Source organism: Galeopterus variegatus, unplaced genomic scaffold (assembly GCF_000696425.1).
Source record: "Galeopterus variegatus unplaced genomic scaffold, G_variegatus-3.0.2 Scaffold53, whole genome shotgun sequence".
NCBI classification, from domain to species: Eukaryota; Metazoa; Chordata; class Mammalia; order Dermoptera; family Cynocephalidae; genus Galeopterus; species Galeopterus variegatus.
The window spans coordinates 1,124,668-1,147,337 of NW_007726164.1; the positions used below are offsets into that span (position 1 = coordinate 1,124,668).

At 31.5% G+C, this 22,670-nt stretch overlaps 1 protein-coding gene across 2 annotated transcripts in view; it reads right to left on the minus strand.

The window, feature by feature from the left end:
- Positions 1-2,974: 2,974 nt before the first annotated feature.
- MTX2 (metaxin 2) overlaps positions 2,975-22,670 on the minus strand; it is a 70,537-nt gene continuing 50,841 nt past the window's right edge. The window contains exons 4-10 of one of the 2 annotated variants that reach the window (XM_008573548.1): positions 16,817-16,889; positions 13,260-13,336; positions 11,756-11,848; positions 11,227-11,265; positions 10,714-10,839; positions 9,562-9,638; positions 2,975-3,439 (exon numbers count right to left, since the gene is read on the minus strand). In XM_008573548.1, coding sequence (XP_008571770.1) covers positions 3,268-3,439; positions 9,562-9,638; positions 10,714-10,839; positions 11,227-11,265; positions 11,756-11,848; positions 13,260-13,336; positions 16,817-16,889 — 657 coding nt within the window. In that variant the 3' untranslated portion in view covers positions 2,975-3,267. The remainder of the gene's footprint in view (positions 3,440-9,561; positions 9,639-10,713; positions 10,840-11,226; positions 11,266-11,755; positions 11,849-13,259; positions 13,337-16,816; positions 16,890-22,670) is intronic. The other variant, XM_008573555.1, reaches the window with a different exon arrangement.

Here is a 22,670-nt window from a genome sequence, read left to right on the forward strand (position 1 = left end):
ATGGAGAAATTCTTTGAAAGCATAAGCCAAAGTTCACTGAAGAAGAGATGGTGTGAATAGTTCTAAATCTATTAAAAAAATTAAAATTTTAGTTCTTACAACAAAGAACCCTCCAGGCTTAGGTGGTTATACTGGTAAATCCTACTAAATCTAACCTCCTCCCAAATGTAGAAGAGGAAGGGATACTTCCCAACTCATATAATGAGGACAGTATTAACCAGATACCCAAACCAGACAAAAGCATTACAAGAACACTGGAGACCAACATCTTTCATGACTATGAACACAAAAATCCTTAACAAAATTCTAGTAAATCATATCCAACAATATAAAAAAAGGATAATATATCATGACTAAATGGAGTTTATCTCAGGAAACCAAAGCTATTCAATGTTTGAAAATCAATTAATGTAACTCGCCATTTCAAAAGAGTAAAATTTTTAAAAACCATATGATCATTGCAGTAGATGCAGAAAAAGCCTTTGGTAAAATATACCATCCATTCATGATCTAAAAAAAANAAAAAAAACTCTCAGCAAACCAGGAACAGAAGGGAACTTCCTCAACCTGATAAAGGACATCTACAAAAACCTACACTCAGACTTAATGGTGAATAACTGAATACTTTTACCCTAAGATGAGGAACAAGGATGTCCACTTTTATCACTAAAATAAAAACAATACTATAAAAGGCATACAGATTGGAAAGTATGAAATAAAATGACCTCTATTCACAGAAAACAGAATTGTTCAAGTAGAAAATCTCAGAGAATCCATTATAGTCTTATCACAAATTCAATTACCATAATTTAATAAAAATGTATAAAAAATTAAAGATAGGAATCTGATCACGATTCTTAGGAATTTAAAAATAGATTAGGAAAACATTTACATCAGTCTAGATATGATCAAACTTTCAAATATTTTCTTTTATTTAAGGCTCAATAAAATTTACAAATTGTTTCATACATATGGACATAAATGGATGAGACATATTACAAAATAGATGAGCAAGCAGCAACTGATTGTAATACTTTAAAACAAGAAATTACAATAAGTTCAAAAAATATTTCTATCATCTTATATTTTGCTGTAGTATGTAGTATATTAAAATACCTCAATAAAACACCCATATCATTAAATGAAAACCATAATACACAACAGTAAAAAAAAAAAAAAACTACTACTCATTACCGGTTCATCAAAAAAGCATCAAGACATATTACCAATGAATCCTTCAGATTGACATATTTTATAATTTCTGTATTTCCTGGATTTAGAGTACCTAACGAATACTATAGCCACCCATCCAATATTCAAATCAATTCAAAAGTAATGAATTGACTTCTACAGGGTTTCATGAAACATAAAAGTATTTTAAACCCAATAATGCACATCATTCAAAAGTCATGAAATATGATACTGTAGCTTGTATGTGTTGATTTAAAGTTTTTCACATATAAAACTTTCATTCTGAAAAACTACTTATGTTTACATTTTTATGTAAATAAGGGTACATGCTATTTACTTTAAAATTGACAATATATGTAAGCATTTTGGAAGGAAAACAACATTTAGCTCTTTGTCAGCAAAATAGCTTCTCAGTGGTACTTTTTAGCTGCTGTGACTTGGCTTTATGGACCCAAATTTAAAAAATAAAGGCAGAAAACTGAATCACCACAGTGGGATGTCGAAGTTTCCATTTTCTAAAGCATTCTGTTTTGATGGTGATTCACCAGAACACTAGAAAAACATGAGCTCTCTCTGAGGGTGATCTATGCACAGTAAGTCTTAAATAAAAATAAATACCTCAACTTGGAATAAACAACCAATGTTTCTCATCTAAGATAAGAATACAGCCAGCTGTAATCATTAAGACTAAAATATCACAACCCATGTTGATGTAGTATTTTTATATCCAAAAAACTCAGAGAAAAAAAATCTAAATTGCGTATATTAAGGTACAAATTGTATTGGTACTATTAAATGAATGTGATGGTATTATTAAAAGAAAAATGCATCATTTTATGCAAAACAAGTATTCAAAAATATATGCAAAAACCTAGCATAAAAACTGTGCAAAAACACAAGTAACTGGGTATTTTTTATTTTAATAAAAAAACACATTTGCAAAATCAGTTCAGGAAGGCTAATAGTAGCACTATAGTCCAAAGAGAGTACCCAAAGTTCATGTGGGATTTCAATTAAGAAGAAGCTAGTATATCCTTTATAAGGTATACATTTATAATCTTTAAAAAAAAAAAAAAAAAGGCAAAAAGCCAAACTGATGCCAGACTGCCTGGGTATAAATTCCAACTCTACCACTTACTAATAACTATGACCTTGGGCAAGGTATTATTAAGCTTTCTGTGTCTCCATTTTCCTCACCTGTAAACTGGGGATAATAACCTTCACAGTGTTTTTGTAAGGATTAAATGAGTTTAAGTATATAAAAAGAAAATAAAAAGTACTATTATTCTAGACATTTTTAAGGAGTAATTTTTTACATCTGACTTGTAAAAGCACTGGTTTTATAAGACATAATAGAAAATTTGAGGACACAACAAATAATCCTTATTGTTTATATATAAATTCCCATTGATACCTCTGTGAAAACGTCCCTCCTTTCCCAGAAAAAGGAATAAAAAGAACATTACTAAAACGTTCTTGTCTCTCAACCTATCCCTTTATCAAATGTAAATCATAGCTGCTCTACTGAAATGTTTTTAATTCAATTGGATGTGAAAAATGCTTTAAGCGTTAAATCTGTGTCAGGATTTCGTTGCCTTATAAACATCCACATTCTCTAAGCGCACATTTGTTAAGTAAGAACATTTTTCCCATGATCAGTTTCACCATGTATCTAGCAAAGTAATCTCAGAGTATGTAACATAAATTACTTGCCTCAGAAAAGACAGTTTATTCCACAGGTATAAAGCTCAGAGAGTGGCTTTCAGAAAGATCAAAAAGTAAATATAACATCCACACAGATGTTTAAGCTTTATTTTTATATGCATACATGTTTCAAGGACACAAAAATTTCAAGATATAAAGTACAACCTATCAAATAAAATAATTTAGAATTGTTTTAATGTGTATGCAAATAACAGTTTAAAGTACATGTATAGGATACATTATATAATTTGTTTTGGTTTTGAAAAGCAGTGTTTTTGGTTTTAAAATTCTGGATATCATTATCTATAATAACATTCAAGTAACACATTTCAAAAGTTAGATTTTTTAAAAAATAGTAACTAACACATAACTCTAAGACAATCTGCTTTTACCACGATCTTCAAAATAGTGCTGTTCAATTCTTCTACAGAAAGCAAGAAGGTTGCTATAGTTTTTCACTTTCTCAGAAAGTTCATCATTGGTCAACTGTGTGGTAAGAATGGTATACAGATGGCCAAATACCAGTGCATCAAGTTCAGTAGGCCTAAAACAACAGTAGAAATGAGAGTAACATGAGGGACATTTAACTTGTATGGCAGAAAATAAACTACTTCAAAAAACATTTTACTCATCAATTTAAAGGGAAAAAAATCACATAAATAAATCCTACTACAATTTGATAGAATTTACTATGTTTTAACTTGGAGTTTCTAAGATATAAAAAAATATTTTAAACTATGCTTTCTTAGTTTTGTGACATACTTTTTGAAGCAGCATTATTTAAATGTGCTAAAATAATATATGTGTAACAGATCATATTTATTTCATACAAAACTTTATTCACTAAATAAATACAGCAGGTCTCCAATGTGCCAGGAACTGTGCCAAACACTAGAGGTATAAAAACAAGACAGACATAGACACAAAACATAAACTACTACAACACAGTTTATTAAGTGTTTTAAAAGATGCTTAAACAAAACGCTATTAAAACACAGAGGATTTCAATGTGGTGTTGGGACAAAAAAAATGATACTCGATTACCCAATCATATATTAACAGCATGATATAACTTTAATTTTACCACATTTAAAATAAATTAGATTTCTGAAGGACACATAATCATAAACATGGCCTCGATACAAATTTTCTAGGGTTTTTTCTCTTTAGTTATATATTATTAACAACAAAATGAAATTTATCCCACTACTAATGGTCTATAAATGGAACATCACCAATCTACATTATATTACAATTACTACTAAAACAATATTACTAAAAGGAGAAAAATGCAATCATAATTATAAACTAATTATTACCGTCAGTCCCACAGTGATAAAGTTTTTGAGAAAACATGCGTTAGCCCACCTAAATGTGAAAATGTTGCAGTAATTGGGCTTGGCAGAATAGATTTTGGAGTCAATCAAATCTAAATTTAAATCCCAATCCTGCCACTTACTAGCTATGTGGCCTTGATCACTCTTGAATGATCTCAAGGAGTTGCATGGCTTTAAATACCACCTTCATGCCACTAACTCCCAAATATTTATCTCCAGTCCTAGTTTTTTCCCTGAGCTCTACGTTCATATGTTCAAAATGCCTACATTCATACATTCAAATGACTTCAATGTTAAATAAGCATGTCAAACCCGCTTGTCCCCATCTTCCCCAAATAAATGGTACCTCTTCCCACCGAGCTGTTCAAGCCAGAAATCTAGGGATTATCCTGAGTCCTCTTTCTCTTACCCTCCCCTATCCATTAGCAAGTCCCATGAGACACTATCTCCAAAATATGCTCTGACACTCTCTCCAGTATTGTCTCGTAGTCTAAGCTACCATCATCTCTCACCTAGACCACTGCAATGGCCTCCTAAAGTGTCTTCTTGTTTCTACTCATTCTCCACATGGAAGCCAGAATGACTCTTTTTTTAATGTCACTAGATCATACCACTCCAAGCATAAGATATTCCAATGGATTTCCATTCCACTAACACTAACATGTCAGCTCTTTACCCTAAGCATACAAAGCCTAGATGATCTGGCCCCTGCTGATCTCTTCAGCCTCATCTCCTACCTTTCTCAACATACAACCAAAACTGGACTTGCTTCTTTCATTTGAACATAAACTCAAACCAATCTTGGGGCCTTGACACTAAATATTCCTGCTGCCTGAAATACCCTTCCCCCAACTTCACCTTGCTGGCTCCTCATTTTTCAGAATAAAGCTTAAACGTTACATCTTAGAGTCTCCCCTGACCACCCAAACTAAGATGGATCATGTGATCTTATTTTAATTCTCCATGTGGCATTTAATACCATCTAATATTTGTTGTTTATTGTGTCTCCTCTATCAGAATATAGCTACTATGAGTGAAAGGACCTTGTCTATTTGTTTCCTACTGTATCCCGATACCCAGAAAAATGCCTGACATAAAGTAGGTTCTCAATATATATGTGTTGAATGAATCAATAAAAAGGTGACACATTTCTCATACCACACTATTACTGTGAATACTTAACTGCTTCCGTCACTACAATCCAAGCTCTTCAAAGGCAACACTGCATGTATCTTTATATGCCCAGTTCTTAGCCCAGTATCTAAGGAACTGAAACAGCATTGCTGAATAAATGAATAAAATAGAGAAAAAAGCATCCTAACTAAAGTGTGTGGAATATTTTATTTTTTCAACAGTAGTTATTCACATTCTTTCAAAGCCTTCCCCCTTATGACACATTCATGAAATATTAATCAAAGTCAAATGTGCAGTCTATGGCCATGGTTAGGGTGGTAGCCAACAGGATGGTTTTTAAAAATTACAAGTGTCCTTGGACTCAATAGCACCATAATCTTATCATCATAGATGGAGGGAGAATCAATAACAAATGGATCCCTGCGAAGAACCAAGGATGTAGAGTGGATAAACGTAGAGCTGAAGCACTTTCTGAGAATAAGAACACAGGATGGTTTTTAAAAATTACAAGTGTCCTTGGACTCAATAGCACCATAATCTTATCATCACAGATGGAGGGAGAATCAATAACAAATGGATCCCTGCGAAGAACCAAGGATGTAGAGTGGATAAACGTAGAGCTGAAGCACTTTCTGAGAATAAGAACTGCAACTCTTTCATGTTCCTAAACATATTTCTTAAAAGGTATATCTTATCTCACCATTTACAACTTACTTTCCTAATCTTTGTTTAGTGCCAACTACCCTTCACTCCTTGTACTAGAGCCTAAAAAAGGTGAATATATTTCCTGAACACCTTCCAGTAGTATAGATGTGCATCCCTTATCAATAAATAAAGGCTCTGAATGGTTCAAGTATGAATGTATGCTCAGATTAGAGTGGTTCAGAAGTACCCCTGAAGTGGCCAAAATGTTACTTGCTATTAATATACATCTGCATAACTTCAAAGATGCTGAATTACACATGGGTATGAGCATACAAAAATTGATCTGATGCTACATAAAGATAGCAACTCTGTGGCAAGTTACTTTAGAACATCTAACAGGAAACAGAATAAATTAAAAATTATTAGAATAGATGAAATCAAAATATACAAACATACGTGTGCACATACACAAAACTTTTAAAGCATATTTTCTGTAATCCTTACAAATTTCAGCAACTCCTTATATAAACTGACTCTGCCATACAAGGGTACTTCAAAAGTTTGTGGAAAAATAGAATTAAAAGATAATACAAATCTTTCCAAGAACTTTTTAAAGTACCCTCAAATATAAATCACCAATTCCCACAATTCCTTCTTTTTAAAAAGTACATGTGTGGTAGTGGTTACACAACTGTATGCCTTTGTTAAAATTAATAGAACTATACATATAAAAATGCCAATTTTACTATATATAAGTTATCCCTCAATAAACCTGACTTAGAAAAAAAGACAAGCAACAAATTCAGAAAAATATTTGCAACTGATATGAAAGACAAGGACACACAAAGAAAAATACATTTTATCCAGTATTTCTAAATGAATTGTTTAATCAAACCAAGATCTTCATGTACTTCTGGTTTTAATTACTTTGCTATATACTGTATGAAGAGAAATCATAACTTTCCATCCCTATGTTTACCAAATAGTTAGTGGATTATAATATGGATATAGATAGCAATTTTCCTCCTAAGAGCCCTAAGATATTTCATATATATTGTCACATTTATCTTTACAGACTTTTTATTAGAAAAATATTCCAGGGTGACAAATATATTTTTAAAGTCCTAAAAAGTTTGTTGCGTTCTTATCTTGCATTATCATTCCTTCCACATTTCTGTTGGTTATTTAATATTCTTTCATTTGAATATCAAAATTAAAACAGTACTGCAAAATGTCAACATTTTCCTAACCTCTCCCATTTAAAATTTTTCTGATACTCATGTTTTTTGCTTTGCTTATTTATTATTATTTCATATTTCTTTCTTTCTGACACCTTTCAGAGTATCATCTAGTTTGAAAAACATTAATTCTGTCTGGGTGTTCCTAATTTTTCTTTCCCAATATATCATTAACTTCTCATCTCTTCATACTACTAGAAATAATCTACATATCCTTTCTTTATATATCAATCACTTATCTTTAGGACTGTCACTCAAGTTTGGAAATCAAGCCCCTGTTTCTTTGTCCTCTTTTCCCAATTACTATTCTTCCTGCACAATATCCCTTAACTATCCTTTTCCTTTCTCTCATCAAATAAAGTCATTTAGTTTCTTTCATGAGTCCTCTCAACATCCCCAGAAGGTAAACTAGGAGAAAAGTTGACTCTAATTTTAGGGGGTTAGGAGAGGACACCCAGGGAAATTAAAGTAAGTTGCCCAAGTTCAGTGTATGTTAGAGTAAAAAATAGAATTTAGGGCCTCTGACTTAAGAGTCCAATACAATGTATCTTGACTTAAACTAGTACTCTATTCGCTAAGGTATAGTGTCTTAGAAAGTAAAGAATTCTATTACAGATAAAGGAAAAAGAAAAATTCTGCCACAACAAAGTAAAAATCCAAGTTACTTTTTCTTAAATGTAGTTTATTTGCATTTTAATATTGATCAGGTAAATTAAAATTAAAAATTAAATCTATTCTTCAATCATAATTATTTATTGGGAAAAAATGTTTATCTAAGTATCATATACGGTAAAATTATTTCAAAAACCTACATCTTAATATCAATTAAACAGTTCCTCAAAAGTAAGCCTTTGATTTTGCAACTGTTCTAAATGTGAATTTTTCATTACAAGTTTAAATATAATTGTATCTTTATGAAGAAAAACGATGTCATGATGTTTCCACTGACCACATGCCAAATGATCTCTGGTTATTAACACTTTGACAATGAGTTTAACTGAGAAGAAAAATAAGTTAGATCTTTTCTCCTGGCCTCCCATAAAGACAGCATGCATAACAAAACTAACTCTAATACAGAGTAAGGCACTTCAAACAATAAAATACACCCCTTCTGAGCTTTTCAACTCTTAAGAATTTCTGTATCAGAAAGAAAAGGAACTACATAATACTAACATCTAAATACTTTTCTTTTGTTTTAGGGACTAAACAAATAAAATCTGCATAGCAAACATCACTAGAAACAGCAACATAGTTGTAGAAGCTTCACCTACCCGGATTTCATGGTTTGAACTCTGTGGCCTTTCTGCTTTAGAGATCAATAGATCCCCAATTTTATTTTAATATCACTTACATATAGTATACATTATTTGTGTTATAAAGTAATATAATTTAAATATTTCCAAACTATCATCACTGTCATTTTTACTACAAATATTAGTATCTTTACCAAAAGATGTTTGATATGACTATAGGAGACAAATGCCTATGAAGATAAAATAAATAGCAAATAAAGCCTTTTAAAAACTATCATCTAAAAAGCAAGAAGTTTTTATTAAAAAGCCAAGAAAAGCTTAGACTTTCTAAGCAAGCCATTGAGATTAAAATGCTAACATAAGACCATTTTATACAAGATCACAGAAGACATAGCTGATTATGATATATTAAAAATGTAATATTTTTAATAAGGGAAAACTCATTCTTAGCCTACATTAGAGATTTTTTTTTAAACTGAAAAAAAAATCTGTCAATGAAACATGAACTACTCAATTTACATATATATATATACACAACACACACATATTTAATCTTATCCTTTATATTAATTTCTGTGCTTTATAAGTATTTTCACTAACTTTGAAAAAATAAGTTAATTCATAATAGTGCTTGTTCACCCAACAATATTTTTTATTCTTTAGATTTATTGACTTTCCTAGTCCCCAAGGTCTCATCCTATATAGACAATTATGGTTGCACTAACAGCATCATCATGTTTTTACAGTACAAGTTAAGAATTCTGTTAAGATTTCATAGTTCCATATACAGACCTTAAACTACCTATATTAGAACCTTTATATCATATCATACAATAATGACTGATTTACATGACTGCCCTTAAGAGAAATTCTTAATGACAAGGACTGCATTTAGAAATCTTAGTTTCCCAGAGCCTAGCACTGTGCCTGACAGCCAAGAAATGATGAATAATGAGTACAAAAATGAATTTTAAAAAAACTAAATCTTTTCATAAATATTTCTTTAAAAAGCAATTCTCTTTTGATAAAAGAAAGTTTAAAAAAAACAAAATTTCTCACTGTTTATTGAAGAAGTATGGTTGTGTTCCCAGTCTTTGAGAGAGAGCTTGACAGCACTGGTCTACATCTTCTAAGACCTAACATAGGCAATGGACCCCAAAGGAAAATATTAAAATTAGCAAAACAATATAAAGTATCTAAAACAATTTTTATCAGTTTATATAACAGAAATAAAAATTTAGGTTAACCTTTTATAATACATACAAATCAGACTATAGACCACATATATGACATAAGTAATACTTTCTATATAAGAAATAGGAAGAAAATTTGAGTGACTTTTCTTTAAATACAAGTACGCTTAATTGACTGATAAGGAACACTGCCAAAGAGTTTTTCTCTCCAAACTCCACTCCCTACAAAAATTTTTTCCTGAATCTATATATTCAAATGACTTTGCATATTTAAAAAAATCTGCTTCATAAAGATGACACTGCTGACCTACCATGAGTAAAACCATTTGAGCTGTTTTCCCACTAGCGGAGATGTATTTTATTCACACTATTCCTATTCATTTAATTAATCCCACTTGAGGCCAAAGGCACACATCAGTGAGACAGGTGACTAGGATTAGGGGCAGCCTTGGAAAAAAATACATTAATTAGCTTAATGATGCTCAAATTCATGACTTTAACAAGATACATACTTTTAAATTTTGCAACTTTAGTAAATTTAAGACCAAAGAAAAATAGATATATTAAGTACTGTATTTAATAGGGGGTTTTTTTAGGCCCTGATGCTGCAGATCTATATTTATTGATATAAAAGATGCCTATAATGTATTGTTCAATGGAAAAAAAAATCATGTTATAGAGCAGCAGGTAAAATATGATCCCATTTATGGAAAATGTACTGAGACACACCTAATCTAGAACAATGTTCTTCAAATAGTTAAGAGTAGCAATTTCTAGGTGGTGGAATTTCAGGCAATTTTTATTTTTTTGTACTTTTCTGCATTATATAATTTGTTTTACAATAAGCATATGTGATCTCTTTAAAACAAATAAAAACTACTTCATGTCAGAGAAAATAATAGCAAATATTTTGTTAACTTTATACCATGTTGGGATTTTTTTAAAGGAGTATCAATAACACGAATGGACTTTTAATGCATAAAAGTTGACAGTTTTGTCAGTTTCGACTTGTGCTGACCTGGTCCAGAGTTTTGTTACCCCATCCAATAGCTTTCATCTTACGTTTGACTTCCCACTGTTTCTGATAGGCCAAAATATGATTCAGAGGCCAAGGGTAAGGAGATCCATACCTAGCAAGAGTGATCTGAAGCAAAAAGATTTTGTTAAAAACATGATCCTTCCTAAAAACAATGCCTGTTTTTACAAACAGAATTCTAAAAGAAATATGATTTCAAAGAATATAAATAGAACAATCTGAAAAAAATACATAGCATGCAATCTAAAAAATTAAAATTTTAAATCATTCCCTTTAAAAATATATAAACTTTTATGCACTTTGCAACCAGTTATATCAAACAATGACACATAGCTTCCCTAAAATGCATATGCAAGCAAAATTAAAGTAAGTAAAAAACTCTATCACTAATGGTATAAACCACAATGTTTCATTTATGAGCGGGGACTTGCGATTCTGAGCAAAAGTGTTTTCTCATTAAATTTTAATTAAGATAAATGCTGCAGAACCACTCACCTCCCCTACTGTAGCTTCATCACACCACTGAAGATACAACTAGGAACAAAAGAACAGTAACTAAAACTTTAGAATACCAAAGAGAAAAAGGATAAAGAAAGTTATTTCTTGCCATAGTAAATTTTTATAAGACAACTTTATAAGTCACATATGTGAGGTTTTCCTTAGCTTGTGTTGCTATAAAGAATTACTGAGTTTAATGGTGGTACTTTAAAAAATATTTCTTATTCACACAATATAATTCTAAATAACATCAAGGTATTTTACAGATATTATTTAAGTAAACTTCAAAAGGCTGAAGTAAAATAATGAGTAGGCAAGAATCACCCTTTTTTATAAATTAGAAAACTACAACTAAAACGTCAGGTAACTTGTTCAAAGATAACGATCAAATAATTTGAGTAAACCCAGCCTTAGAATCACTTGACTACTTTCCCATTTCTCAATACCTTCGTAATAACCCACAAGAAAAGATTATATTTTACGGAAAAAAAAGCTTATTTTCAAGCCCTATTATCTTGTATTATACCTCTGCAGTCAATAGCATATTGTTGACTAATTCCATGTAAGCTTTCATTTCTGCTTTTTGGACTTCATCCAGCCCATCACTAAGAGAATGGCCCTAAAAGGAATTTTTAAAAGTTTAAAAGAGCATCATATAAATTCACAAAAATTTTCAGTTATCTTACTAATAAGTAACATAACATGCAAGTTTCCAATGGATTAATTTACAAAATGCCTTCTTAAATGAAATTATTTTATATGAAAGCATATTTAACACTTAGCTGTCATTACAAAATATTAACAAGTAGTATTTATTTGTCATTATACAAATTTATCTTTCAATGGACAAAATTATATTATCAATTATTTCACAAAAGAAGAAAACAGAATGGTCAGTAAACCTTGTTTTTTTTAAGAGATTAACTTTGTTAGCAATCAAAGAAATGCCAAAAGATTGACATATGCTCCTCATAAAGTGGCCAAAGATTAAAAAAAATTTTAGTAAATGTCTAGGGAAATAGGCATTAATTTCAAAATTCTAATACACTATAGTAGCTAACTAGTAGACACATAAAATGACATAACGTTCAGTTCTATCTAGCAATCTGTTTTAAGATTTTAAAAATGCATACCCTATGAGATCCCAATACTAGTCTTAGGAACTTATTCTAAGGAGACAGACAGGTATACAAAGATTAATGTACAAGAAAATTTATCTTAGCACTCTATAATAGCAAAAAATTGGCTACAACTTAAATGCCCATGAACAAAGATTTGAGTAAATAGAATCATAATACATCCAATAGTATATGACAATTTAAAAGGATGACGTATATCTATATATCTGTAGTCATTAACATGGAAGAATTTCCAAACATATTGATTATTTTAAAATGTAGGTTGAAAAAGAACATCTATGGTATGATATAAATACATCCAATAGTATATGACAATTTAAAAGGATGACGTATATCTATATATCTGTAGTCATCAACATGGAAGAATTTCCAAACATATTGATTATTTTAAAATGTAGGTTGAAAAAGAACATCTATGGTATGATATGTGTTATTCTATGTATGCAAAAAGTCTGAAAGGACATTCCCCAAAAAGTTAATGAGGGTTGTTCCTTGGTAACTATTAAAATCTAAACTGAATAAATGAAAAGTGGAATAACTCAAATGGATGAATTAATATATTCAACTTCTGAACATATCCCGTATCACCCTTCTCAAAGGTCAACCAGACACTTTACAATAACCTAACAGTTTTATTTATGACCAAAATTTTCATAAGCATATGTTAAAAAATTATCTGCCATTTTGTAACAATCACACTACCTCTTTTGCCATTGATTTACATTATGAAAAAACACCAACTTATACCTTAGGAATATTTTCCAATAATTTGTATTGGCATTTTATAAAACTTGGTTAAACTCAATGTAAATGTTAAGACACACTGAAGAATGACGAATGACTTATTTAAGAGTAATTGTGATCAAATGCATTTAATATCTTTTTTATTACCTTGGCTTTAACGAACTGGACTATTGGACCAAGTTCTGATACTACTTGATTTCCCACATGAATAAAAGGTACTTTACCTGTCGAGGGGAAAAAAATGTATGAAAACACTTTCAGTAAATTAAAGCTTGTGCCAATAAAAAAAAATTAACACAAAACTCAGATGTTTTATTAATACAGAGATTTCATAAAACTATAACATAAAAATTATAATCAGATGTGTGTATTAAATTTTATAAATTTTTAAATATTGACTTCTAACCAATTTTAAAACAAAATTAAAAAGAACAAGAATATTCATTTCTAGAGTTCTCACTTGGATGTAATAACAGATCACAATATTCTCTTTCAGAGCTAACACTAACAAATCACTACAAAGCAGTAAACCCTAATTAACCAAATTACATAAAACCGTGGTTCATGACCACTGATAAAAATTTCAAAGAAAATTAACTGGGCTTTCTCTTTAGAATACAATGAGTCAATCCATACTGTAAACTATGTCTAAGAGGCCTTCTTTTTACATCTAATTTTAAATATCTAATACTCATTAAGGGCAATATTTTAAGCATATAATGGTGTATTGATACATGTCTTTAAAGGTATGCTAGTTTGTGAGTTATAATACCAAGTATGTTCCCAACACATGTGGGAAAAAAAGAACATGTAGCATGTTTATTATAACTGGCTTCTCTAAATAAATGCCACACTAAAAAAGTAATATTTCATTTTAATAAATACTAATACTTGATGAAATTATCAGAAATGAAGAGAACAAAACAGTCACCAAATAGCAAGAAGGTCTGCTCCAAATGCTAAAGGATGAAACCTGCTGTCAGATCTAGTTCAAATAGAGTTCACACTAACAGCAGGCTTCTTCCGGTTCCTTTTCAATAGATTCACTCCTCTCTGGCTCAGTCAGCCTAGGGGAAATGGATGAGATGCACAGTACCAACAAAAGCTTCATCTGCATCCACAGGATAACATTCATTACAAAGGAAAGGCAGGCCTTTTGGAACAGAGTAACTCAATAGATGTATTTAGAATACATTTCCCTGTTACCAATTCTACATTCCTTCCTTCTACTGCTTTATAAATCTCCCCCCGCCAAAAAAATTTTTTTTTTTATTATCTGGGTAGCATTATTAGGCTATAATGTTTTTAAACTTGGGATGAAATTTTTGTTACTACTATACTCCTAGAATTAGCACAAGTCCTCTGAGATAAATGATCTGAGAATAAAAACTATTTAGTGCCCAAACTAAAGAGTATCTGGGGGTATGACATTTTTAGAGCAGAACATATTTCTAATTTTCAATAACCAGTTTTAGGTTCTGGGGAAAAAGAGTTTTGTATTTTATCTCTTTTCTTAAAAAATACATTGCGTACTGTAGATTCTGAAGCAGGGAATAAGTGTAGGTAGTGAACTGAGTACTCATCTTTACATGCCTCTAAATATGAAGAGATATATAAAAATCAAGGCAACAAATTAGAAGTGAATAATGTTTTCTGTCACTAGCCTGATTTAAAATGGAGCCAATGTTGTATCTTTATTACTGCAGGTATCAGGCAAAAGCAGAGTGAGAGAGTTATTCTCTGGCACCGATCAAAGTTCATAAAAGTAAACTGAGGGTTCTGTTTTTTCATTTTAGGCAGAATAATCACTTTTAGAATTTTTAATTCTAAAGAAAGAAAGAGCATGTTGCTAAGCAAATTTGTAGATATAAAGTATGTGAGAAATAGAATCTTGGATCTCATCTAATCTGACCAGCTCATATTACAGATGAAGTCACTGAGGCTCAGAGAAGAGAGGTGAAATTTCCCAAGGAGACAGTTAATATGCAACAAAGTCACAAAAGGATTAGAATATAGACTTCCTAACTCTTAGCCAAATGGTCTTCTGGCTGTTCCGTGCTCTCTGCTTTAAAAATTTACCATGACAAGATCAAACAAACATAAAATAAAAAACATTCCTTGATCACCCCAAATCATGTGACAAAAGGGAATACTAATTTGAGATATAATGAAATTTAAATATCTTTGTAGAAAGTGCCATTTTCATCTACCTATAGGAAACCCCTCCTATCAATGAATGAATGTATGTATGTATGTATGTATGTATGTATGTATGTATGTATGTATGTACGTCTATAATATTTATCTGTTTGTCCTTCATAGTCTATAAAGAGAAGATAGATATTTACCTAAGTGATACTAAGGTATAGTAATTTTAGGAAACAGGTAGATGAACTATATGAAGTCTCATTTGACAACGACTTTAACTTTACTTAGTATTAGATTACTAACCTTTTTGTGCGTGTATATATACATATGTGTGTGTGTGTGTGTGTGTGTGTGTGTGTATATATATATATATATATACACACAAACTCTTCTTGTATGACTCCATAGAGGGAAAAGATGGACAGAACACAATATAATTTATTTTACCAGAATTCAGTAAAGTTTATAAAATCTATATATAAAATCAGCACAAAAATGAGTAAATAAATGGCCTCCAAGAATATAAAATATGTTTACATTTATAAGTCTAGAAATTCTTTTATGGAAATGTTTTCTAAATGTATATTCATAAACCTATAAATGTAGATGTATTCATATAGAATTTTTAGTCTATATGGGGAAGTTGTCTTTATACCTTTTGACAATTACTACTGTCCTTAAGAACTTAAGGTAAAAAAAAAAAAATGTTTAACAGAAGTCATCCCTACATTATCACATCACAATGAAAAGATAGATAACTGTCTCCCTAAAAAGTGTGTTCACTTATACCAATTAGTTATACCCAACAATTTATTCATAATGGAGTTCTGTGTGTTGTTATTGCTCCAACAAAACCATAATTATAAAAATCCATGCCAATTATATTTAACACTTATTTATCAGCTTTGTGGCACTATATTTTTATATTAAAAATTATATAAATCATAATTATTTAAAATGGTACTTTAATCACTAATATATAACACACAGAAAAAAATACTGATAACGAAAAATAGCAGAAAGGCTGAAACTTTAATGAAAAGCATCTTAAAACATTGTAAAATAAAACATTAGAAAAAAGAAAGAATTAGAAACCAAAAACACTGAGTGATGATTTTTAACTAAGATCTAATGACAAGTTAAGCATTCCACAATCTCTCCTCTTATACCATGGTATTATAACAGAATATAATTTAGAGAAATGTGTTGAATAATGAATGGATTTATTAATACTAAAATTTGTTTTCTGAAGAGGAAAGTCCTATGTAAGTAAGTAAGACAGGAGAGATCTGAATGAAATCTTTTGTTTCCTTAATATTTACCACTTAAAACAGTTCCCATAATATGCCAGTAACCATCTCTGACCAGAGTTCAAATGAGTAGATGTGCCAACCCCAAAACTGTCAAGTTACCAATTGTTACTTCATAAAACCATGGAAAATTCTTCAAAAGGTAAACAAAAATATCAGGCATTTTAAACCTCTAGGTACAGACTGGACTATCACTGCAATTTTATCAATCCAGAATATTAGTAAAGAAGAAAAAAACACACTTACCAGATGGAGACATATATTCCGCATTTGCCCTACAAACCACTTTGACGGGCAGATTACACATTTGCAAAAAAGCCTGTAAATCAACAATAGTACAGTAAGCCTAGTGAGAACACATTCGTATTTGAACAGAACTTTTTATTAATTTCTTTTCTAAACTTAACAGTTCACACAGGAACACTCTATTGGAAAAGAATGAACCAATTTAAAGTGAAGAATTTGTTTTCCAAACAAAAATAAAATGTCATTTCACTATTAAAAACTCAATATGATTTAGACATCAGTAAATACATGAAACTTGAAGCATTTATATACTTACACAAGAAAAGGTAAATTATACATAGTCATTTTACTATATTAGTTTATGTAAGTCAGCAGTACTGTATATTGCTTTAGTTTTCGTGAATAGATGACTAAAGTACAAATTTTATAAGCTGCTGATTGCTTAATTCCACTACTCTACGGGATCATCATCTTTCTTATCTTACGGGAAAAGTCAAAATGTTATTTCTGCTACTTCAGAGTTCTCTCCAGTAATACTCTATATCCTAACATGCAGCTTCTATGCTAATTCACTTTTTAAAGACTTAAATTGTTTATCTTCATTTTGTTTACAGTAACAAAAATTTTATAAGCAATTTAATTGTCTAACAATAAGGGTATGGGTAAATTATTACAGTTAATCCAAACCATGGAATGTTATACAGTCAATTTAGAAACTCATGCTTTTGAATAATATTTTATGACAAGGAAAAATGTATACATTATAATATTAAGTGGAAAATACAAAATTGTGTTATTATATCATACTAATTTATTTTTATATGTTTTTAAGACACCAGTGAGCTTTTGGCAAACCCACTATCTTTTATAATACACATTCTCTTCTATGATTTCTTGGCTGCTTTTTCTCCACTCACAAAATTTGCCTATGTTCCTTCTATAAAATTATTCAATTGAGAAATCCTAAGTTACAATGGTTCTAATTACCACATACAAATTAGAAAACAAACCTTTTGTCTATTTTGAAGATGAGGGAACTACTATAAGTAGCAGTCAAATGTAAGTTGAGATAAATTAATAAATTAACAAGACTATTACTTATCATACATTAAGATTATGAATGGAAGGGCTGACCCGTTAGCTCACTTGGTGAGAACATGGTGCTGAAAATACCAAGATCAAGGGTTTGAACCCCCATCCTGGCTAGCCAATAAAAAATAAAAAAAGATTATGAATAGAACAGTCTACTCCTATCCAATAGAGACTTCTCATAGGATTACTGCAATTTCTCTCTCAGTTCCAGACTGGAAATCAGTCTTAAGATGCTTATTAACAAAAGTTAACAGTGATTAACATCATGTACAAAGAACTCTATTTACCGAAAAGTGTGTGAATTCTCTTCTTCAAACCTGTCTTCCCAAAACTCCCATCCTCTAGCAATGCGTCCTTCTAAAAGTAAATCCCACAAGTCTGATCCCTCTCTACCTACACCCTCTGTTTCCTACATTGTTCTGTAACGTATGTATATTTGTCTGATATCTCCAAGTAAATGGAATCTCTTAGAAAGCCAAAAGGTGGGTTTTAATTGTTTTTTGATTCTGTCCGCCTCCCTGCCATGTCCCACATTTTCCCACAACTAAACTATGATAGTACACTACTTAAAATAAGTATTCAATGTTGTTTACTGGTTGTGCCAACTAAAGCTCCCAAGAGTTTATTGTGGCACAGGCTGGTAGTTATCTCCACCCCATATATGTTCTCCCCTTTCCCTATAGTAGTGGAACGTATGAATTATATCTGCACACATGGCTGCCTGAAATGAAAACTTTTATTTCCCAGTCTCCCTTCAATTATTGGGTGTGGCCAATGTCTAAATTCTGGCCAAAGTAACTTGAAGTTCTGGGTACTACTGCCAGGAAACTTCTTTAAAAAGAGAGCTATCTCCTCTTTTTCTGTCCTTGCGGACTACAATGTGAAAAGGATGACTATAGCTACAGCAGCCAAACTGAACCATAAAGTAGAAGCTGAGTGTTGGGAATGGTAGAGCAACAAGAGGAAAAGAGCCTAAGTTTTTGATATTCAGGTAGTCCCCAAACATGGATTACCATGTTTATAAGAGAAAATATATATATATATCTTTTTAAGCCACTGCTATTTTGGGTTTCTGTCACCCACAGCCAAATCTAATCCTAAATTCACTTACAATTACTGTTTCTAGGTTTAAACACCACCTCATCCAATCAAAAGTTGATTCTTCTGCATCTGTTCGAGTGTAAATTAACAGTCCTATCAATACCATAACCTGTGTTCCCAATTTATAAGCAACAGTAGTGAACTTTTTGGTTGACCCAAAAAGACAGGCTAGGGTAGTGGTTCTCAAACATTAGCACTGCCTCAAAATAATGTGGAAGGCTTGCCAGGAAGGAAAGAATTAGAGATAATAAATATAAACAGCTCTTTTAAAAAAGGAAGAAGGGAGTAGAAGGGTGGACGCCCTTCTATTACATATGTATCTATACCAATGATACAGAAGAATAGAGCTCATTAAAACACAAATAGGAAAAAACAAAAACAAAAAAGCCCCAAAAAACCAAAAAGTGGAGATAGGCTGAAATTACAAGCAGCAGGCAGAATAACTGATATACAAGATCATAAGAGGGATGGAGTAAGAGCACAGGTGGATGGATCTGTTTTTCTCAGGAAACACCACTTTTCCCAGTATAAGACAAGAGATGGTGGGGCATCACTGATGATGACTGCAAGTTGATAAGAGAAGGACAAGAAAATGAGTGAGTGCTCATATTCTGTGAAATGAGATGAGAAATCATTTGCTGAGAATGAGAGCTTAAGAGGAGACTGAGGCCTTCAGTACAGCCAAAAGAGTTTCAAAGAACTGTATAACACAGTTTCTTGAACGCCTAATATTCTATTGTTAGCTACCAATTATAATACTATACAAAATAGTAAAATATGATATACTCTGCTAAACTACATGCACAGCGATATCTATACCAATCAATGTTCCAAAAAGCTGTATTTCACTAAAAAAAAAAGATTAAGCAGAATTGTCATGTTCCGCAATCAAACCCATGCTTAGTCCCATGACGTCGTTCCTCTTCATAAAAATAACTGATTTAATTTTGACCAATTTAACAACATTCAACTTACCACAGACCTCAACTGATGGCATAATTCTGGTTAGCCAAAGATTAATTTTACAGCATTTACAATAATTACTCTTCACTGATTCAAAAGAACATTTCTGAACTAATCTGCAGTTCACAAAGAAGTTCGATGTCACAAACCCAGCATTTTCAACTCAAAACTAAAAATACAAAAAACATTACCATGACTGTCTTCAATAATATAAAAACCTCAAAAAGAAAATAGACTTTGATTCAAATAGTGTTTCTCCTCTCTCATGTAAGATGGAAGAAAACCTCTGAGAGGTTCCAAAATAGTACTTTCACCTTTCACTTTCATTTTTATCTTACCAGCACACAAAAATTCTCCAAATAACAGGCATGATATGCCAAACTAAAATACATTTTATTTTCAATTCTGAAATAGCAATCTGTGTATTTTTATTTTTATGTAAATCCAAAGAAAAATGTAGTCCTAATTATAATAATAAACTTAGGATAACTCACCTAACACTTACCCCTCAGTTGGATGATTTATTCCAAACTAATTCAAATGAATGACAGCAAAAAACAATTTGAGTCAAAAACTTAGCACATCCTATCAAAGTAATGTTTATAACCATACTGCCCAATATGGTAGCCACTAGTCATATGTGGTTCTTTAATTCAAATTTAAATTAATTAAGGTTGAATAAAATTTTAAATTCAGTTCCCCAGACACACTAGTCACATTTCAAGTGCTCATGATAGAACATGTCCATCATTACAGTTTGATGTGATGATATCTATTGGATGTCTATTGGACAGCACAGGTCTACAACAACTATGATCAGTACATAAAAGAGATCTTAGCAAGAAAGGCTGACATCATCTGAAAGTAATTAGGTTAAATCTTATTAAAAACCTGCATAATAGTACAGTGTCCAAAATCCAGCAAATGATCAGTCAACTTTTGATAATGGTAACACATTAAACACCTTAATATTTCCAACTTCAGAGAGAAATAATATAGGGTTACTAATTTGCTGAACAACTCTGCTAAAATAGTCAAGCAAATTTATTAACAGGTGAAAACTAAAAACTAAAGAATGAATAAATTAAAACTACAGCCAATAAAAACATTTATTCTTTGAACATAAATTCAAACTTACTGAGTACCTAAGCATATAACATGGTAGGAAATTTTTTTAAACACACACACATTCACAGAACATAATAGCCAGTACTTGACTTCTAAGACCCTGACATTTAATAAGCTTGATGTAGTTTCAACATATTGAATAAATTAATTCATGTCAAAAAGCATTCATTAAAGGGGTAGGGAGTCAGAATATTTTTTACTTCAAAAAAACTTTTTTCAAAGAAAGAAATACTAGACCATTAATAACTGCTTAAACGTGAAGAACTTAACTTACACATTTATCTCTGCAACCTTTCAATTAAAGGGGTAGGGAGTCAGAATATTTTTTACTTCAAAAAAACTTTTTTCAAAGAAAGAAAGTAATACTAGACCATTAATAACTGCTTAAACGTGAAGAACTTAACTTACACATTTATCTCTGCAACCTTTCAAAAAATCTGTTAAAGTAACAATAAAGAAACAGAAAAGGTATAAACTCAGAAAGATACAAAGAACGGGACAGGAGACAAAAGCAGACCAGAGATGTCAACCCATTTTTGTAAGATGGAAAGCAGACTTAGCAGGGCAGAGAAAGCTGAAACCTAAGAGCTTACAGAGGAGAAAGTCAATACATTTGCATCACAGAAACTAGGAAGATTTCAAAATTGGAGGCACCAAGTAGCACAGAAGGCAGAGGTGAGGTATGGGACTGCAAACAGAAGGACTGGATGAAAGTCTATCCAAGCATCAGACGACCAGCTCTCCCCCTATCTGACAAGAGATAGAGGTTTATTCTTTGGAGAAACCGAACTGGAGAGGTTCCTGACTCAGGGACCCAAGCACAGGAGAGGGCACAGCATGAGGCATCTCACTGAAAAGAGGAAAGTTGAGGTAAGTATACACATTAACTGAAGAGATCCACAGCAACCCTCTCCCTCTTAGCTCCCAAACACAGGATCGCTCCCTAGAGAAAAATCCTACAAATACTAGTGGTTTTATTGGGGGAGGGTGTGGGAATGGGGATACTGGCAAACAAAAATGGCAGCTCAATGTGTAACAGTCTACAGTGACACACACATGTTATAAAAGATCCTCATCTCCCCATCAGCTTTTTTTAGTGTCTCACTCAACTACAAATTATTAGCAGAGACCAACAGACACTCGAGGAAAGCATTAAACATAAAATATAGAGCTAAAATAAACCAGATAAAAAGGAATTGGGATGAAACAGAAAGTGCAGAGAGCTGGAGACAACTTCAAAGAAAAATTATAATGGCTAATATTTACTGAGCACTTACTACATGCCAGGTACTTGCATAAGAGCTTCACCCTATGAGGTAAGTACAATAAGTATTCCTATTTTAAGATGAGAAAACAGAGGTACAGAGAAGTTAAAGAATATGATCAAGGCAGGAAGGCAGGAAGGAAGGAAAAAATAAAGTTATGTGCCTGGTACGCAACTGGCAGCTGAATGAACAAATGAACATATGAAAATTTGAACAATATATTTTCTAGTTCTAGTCATATGTGCATTCTTAAAAATAAGCAACAGAAACTTGTAATAATAAAAACACAGAAAAAAAGTCTGCTT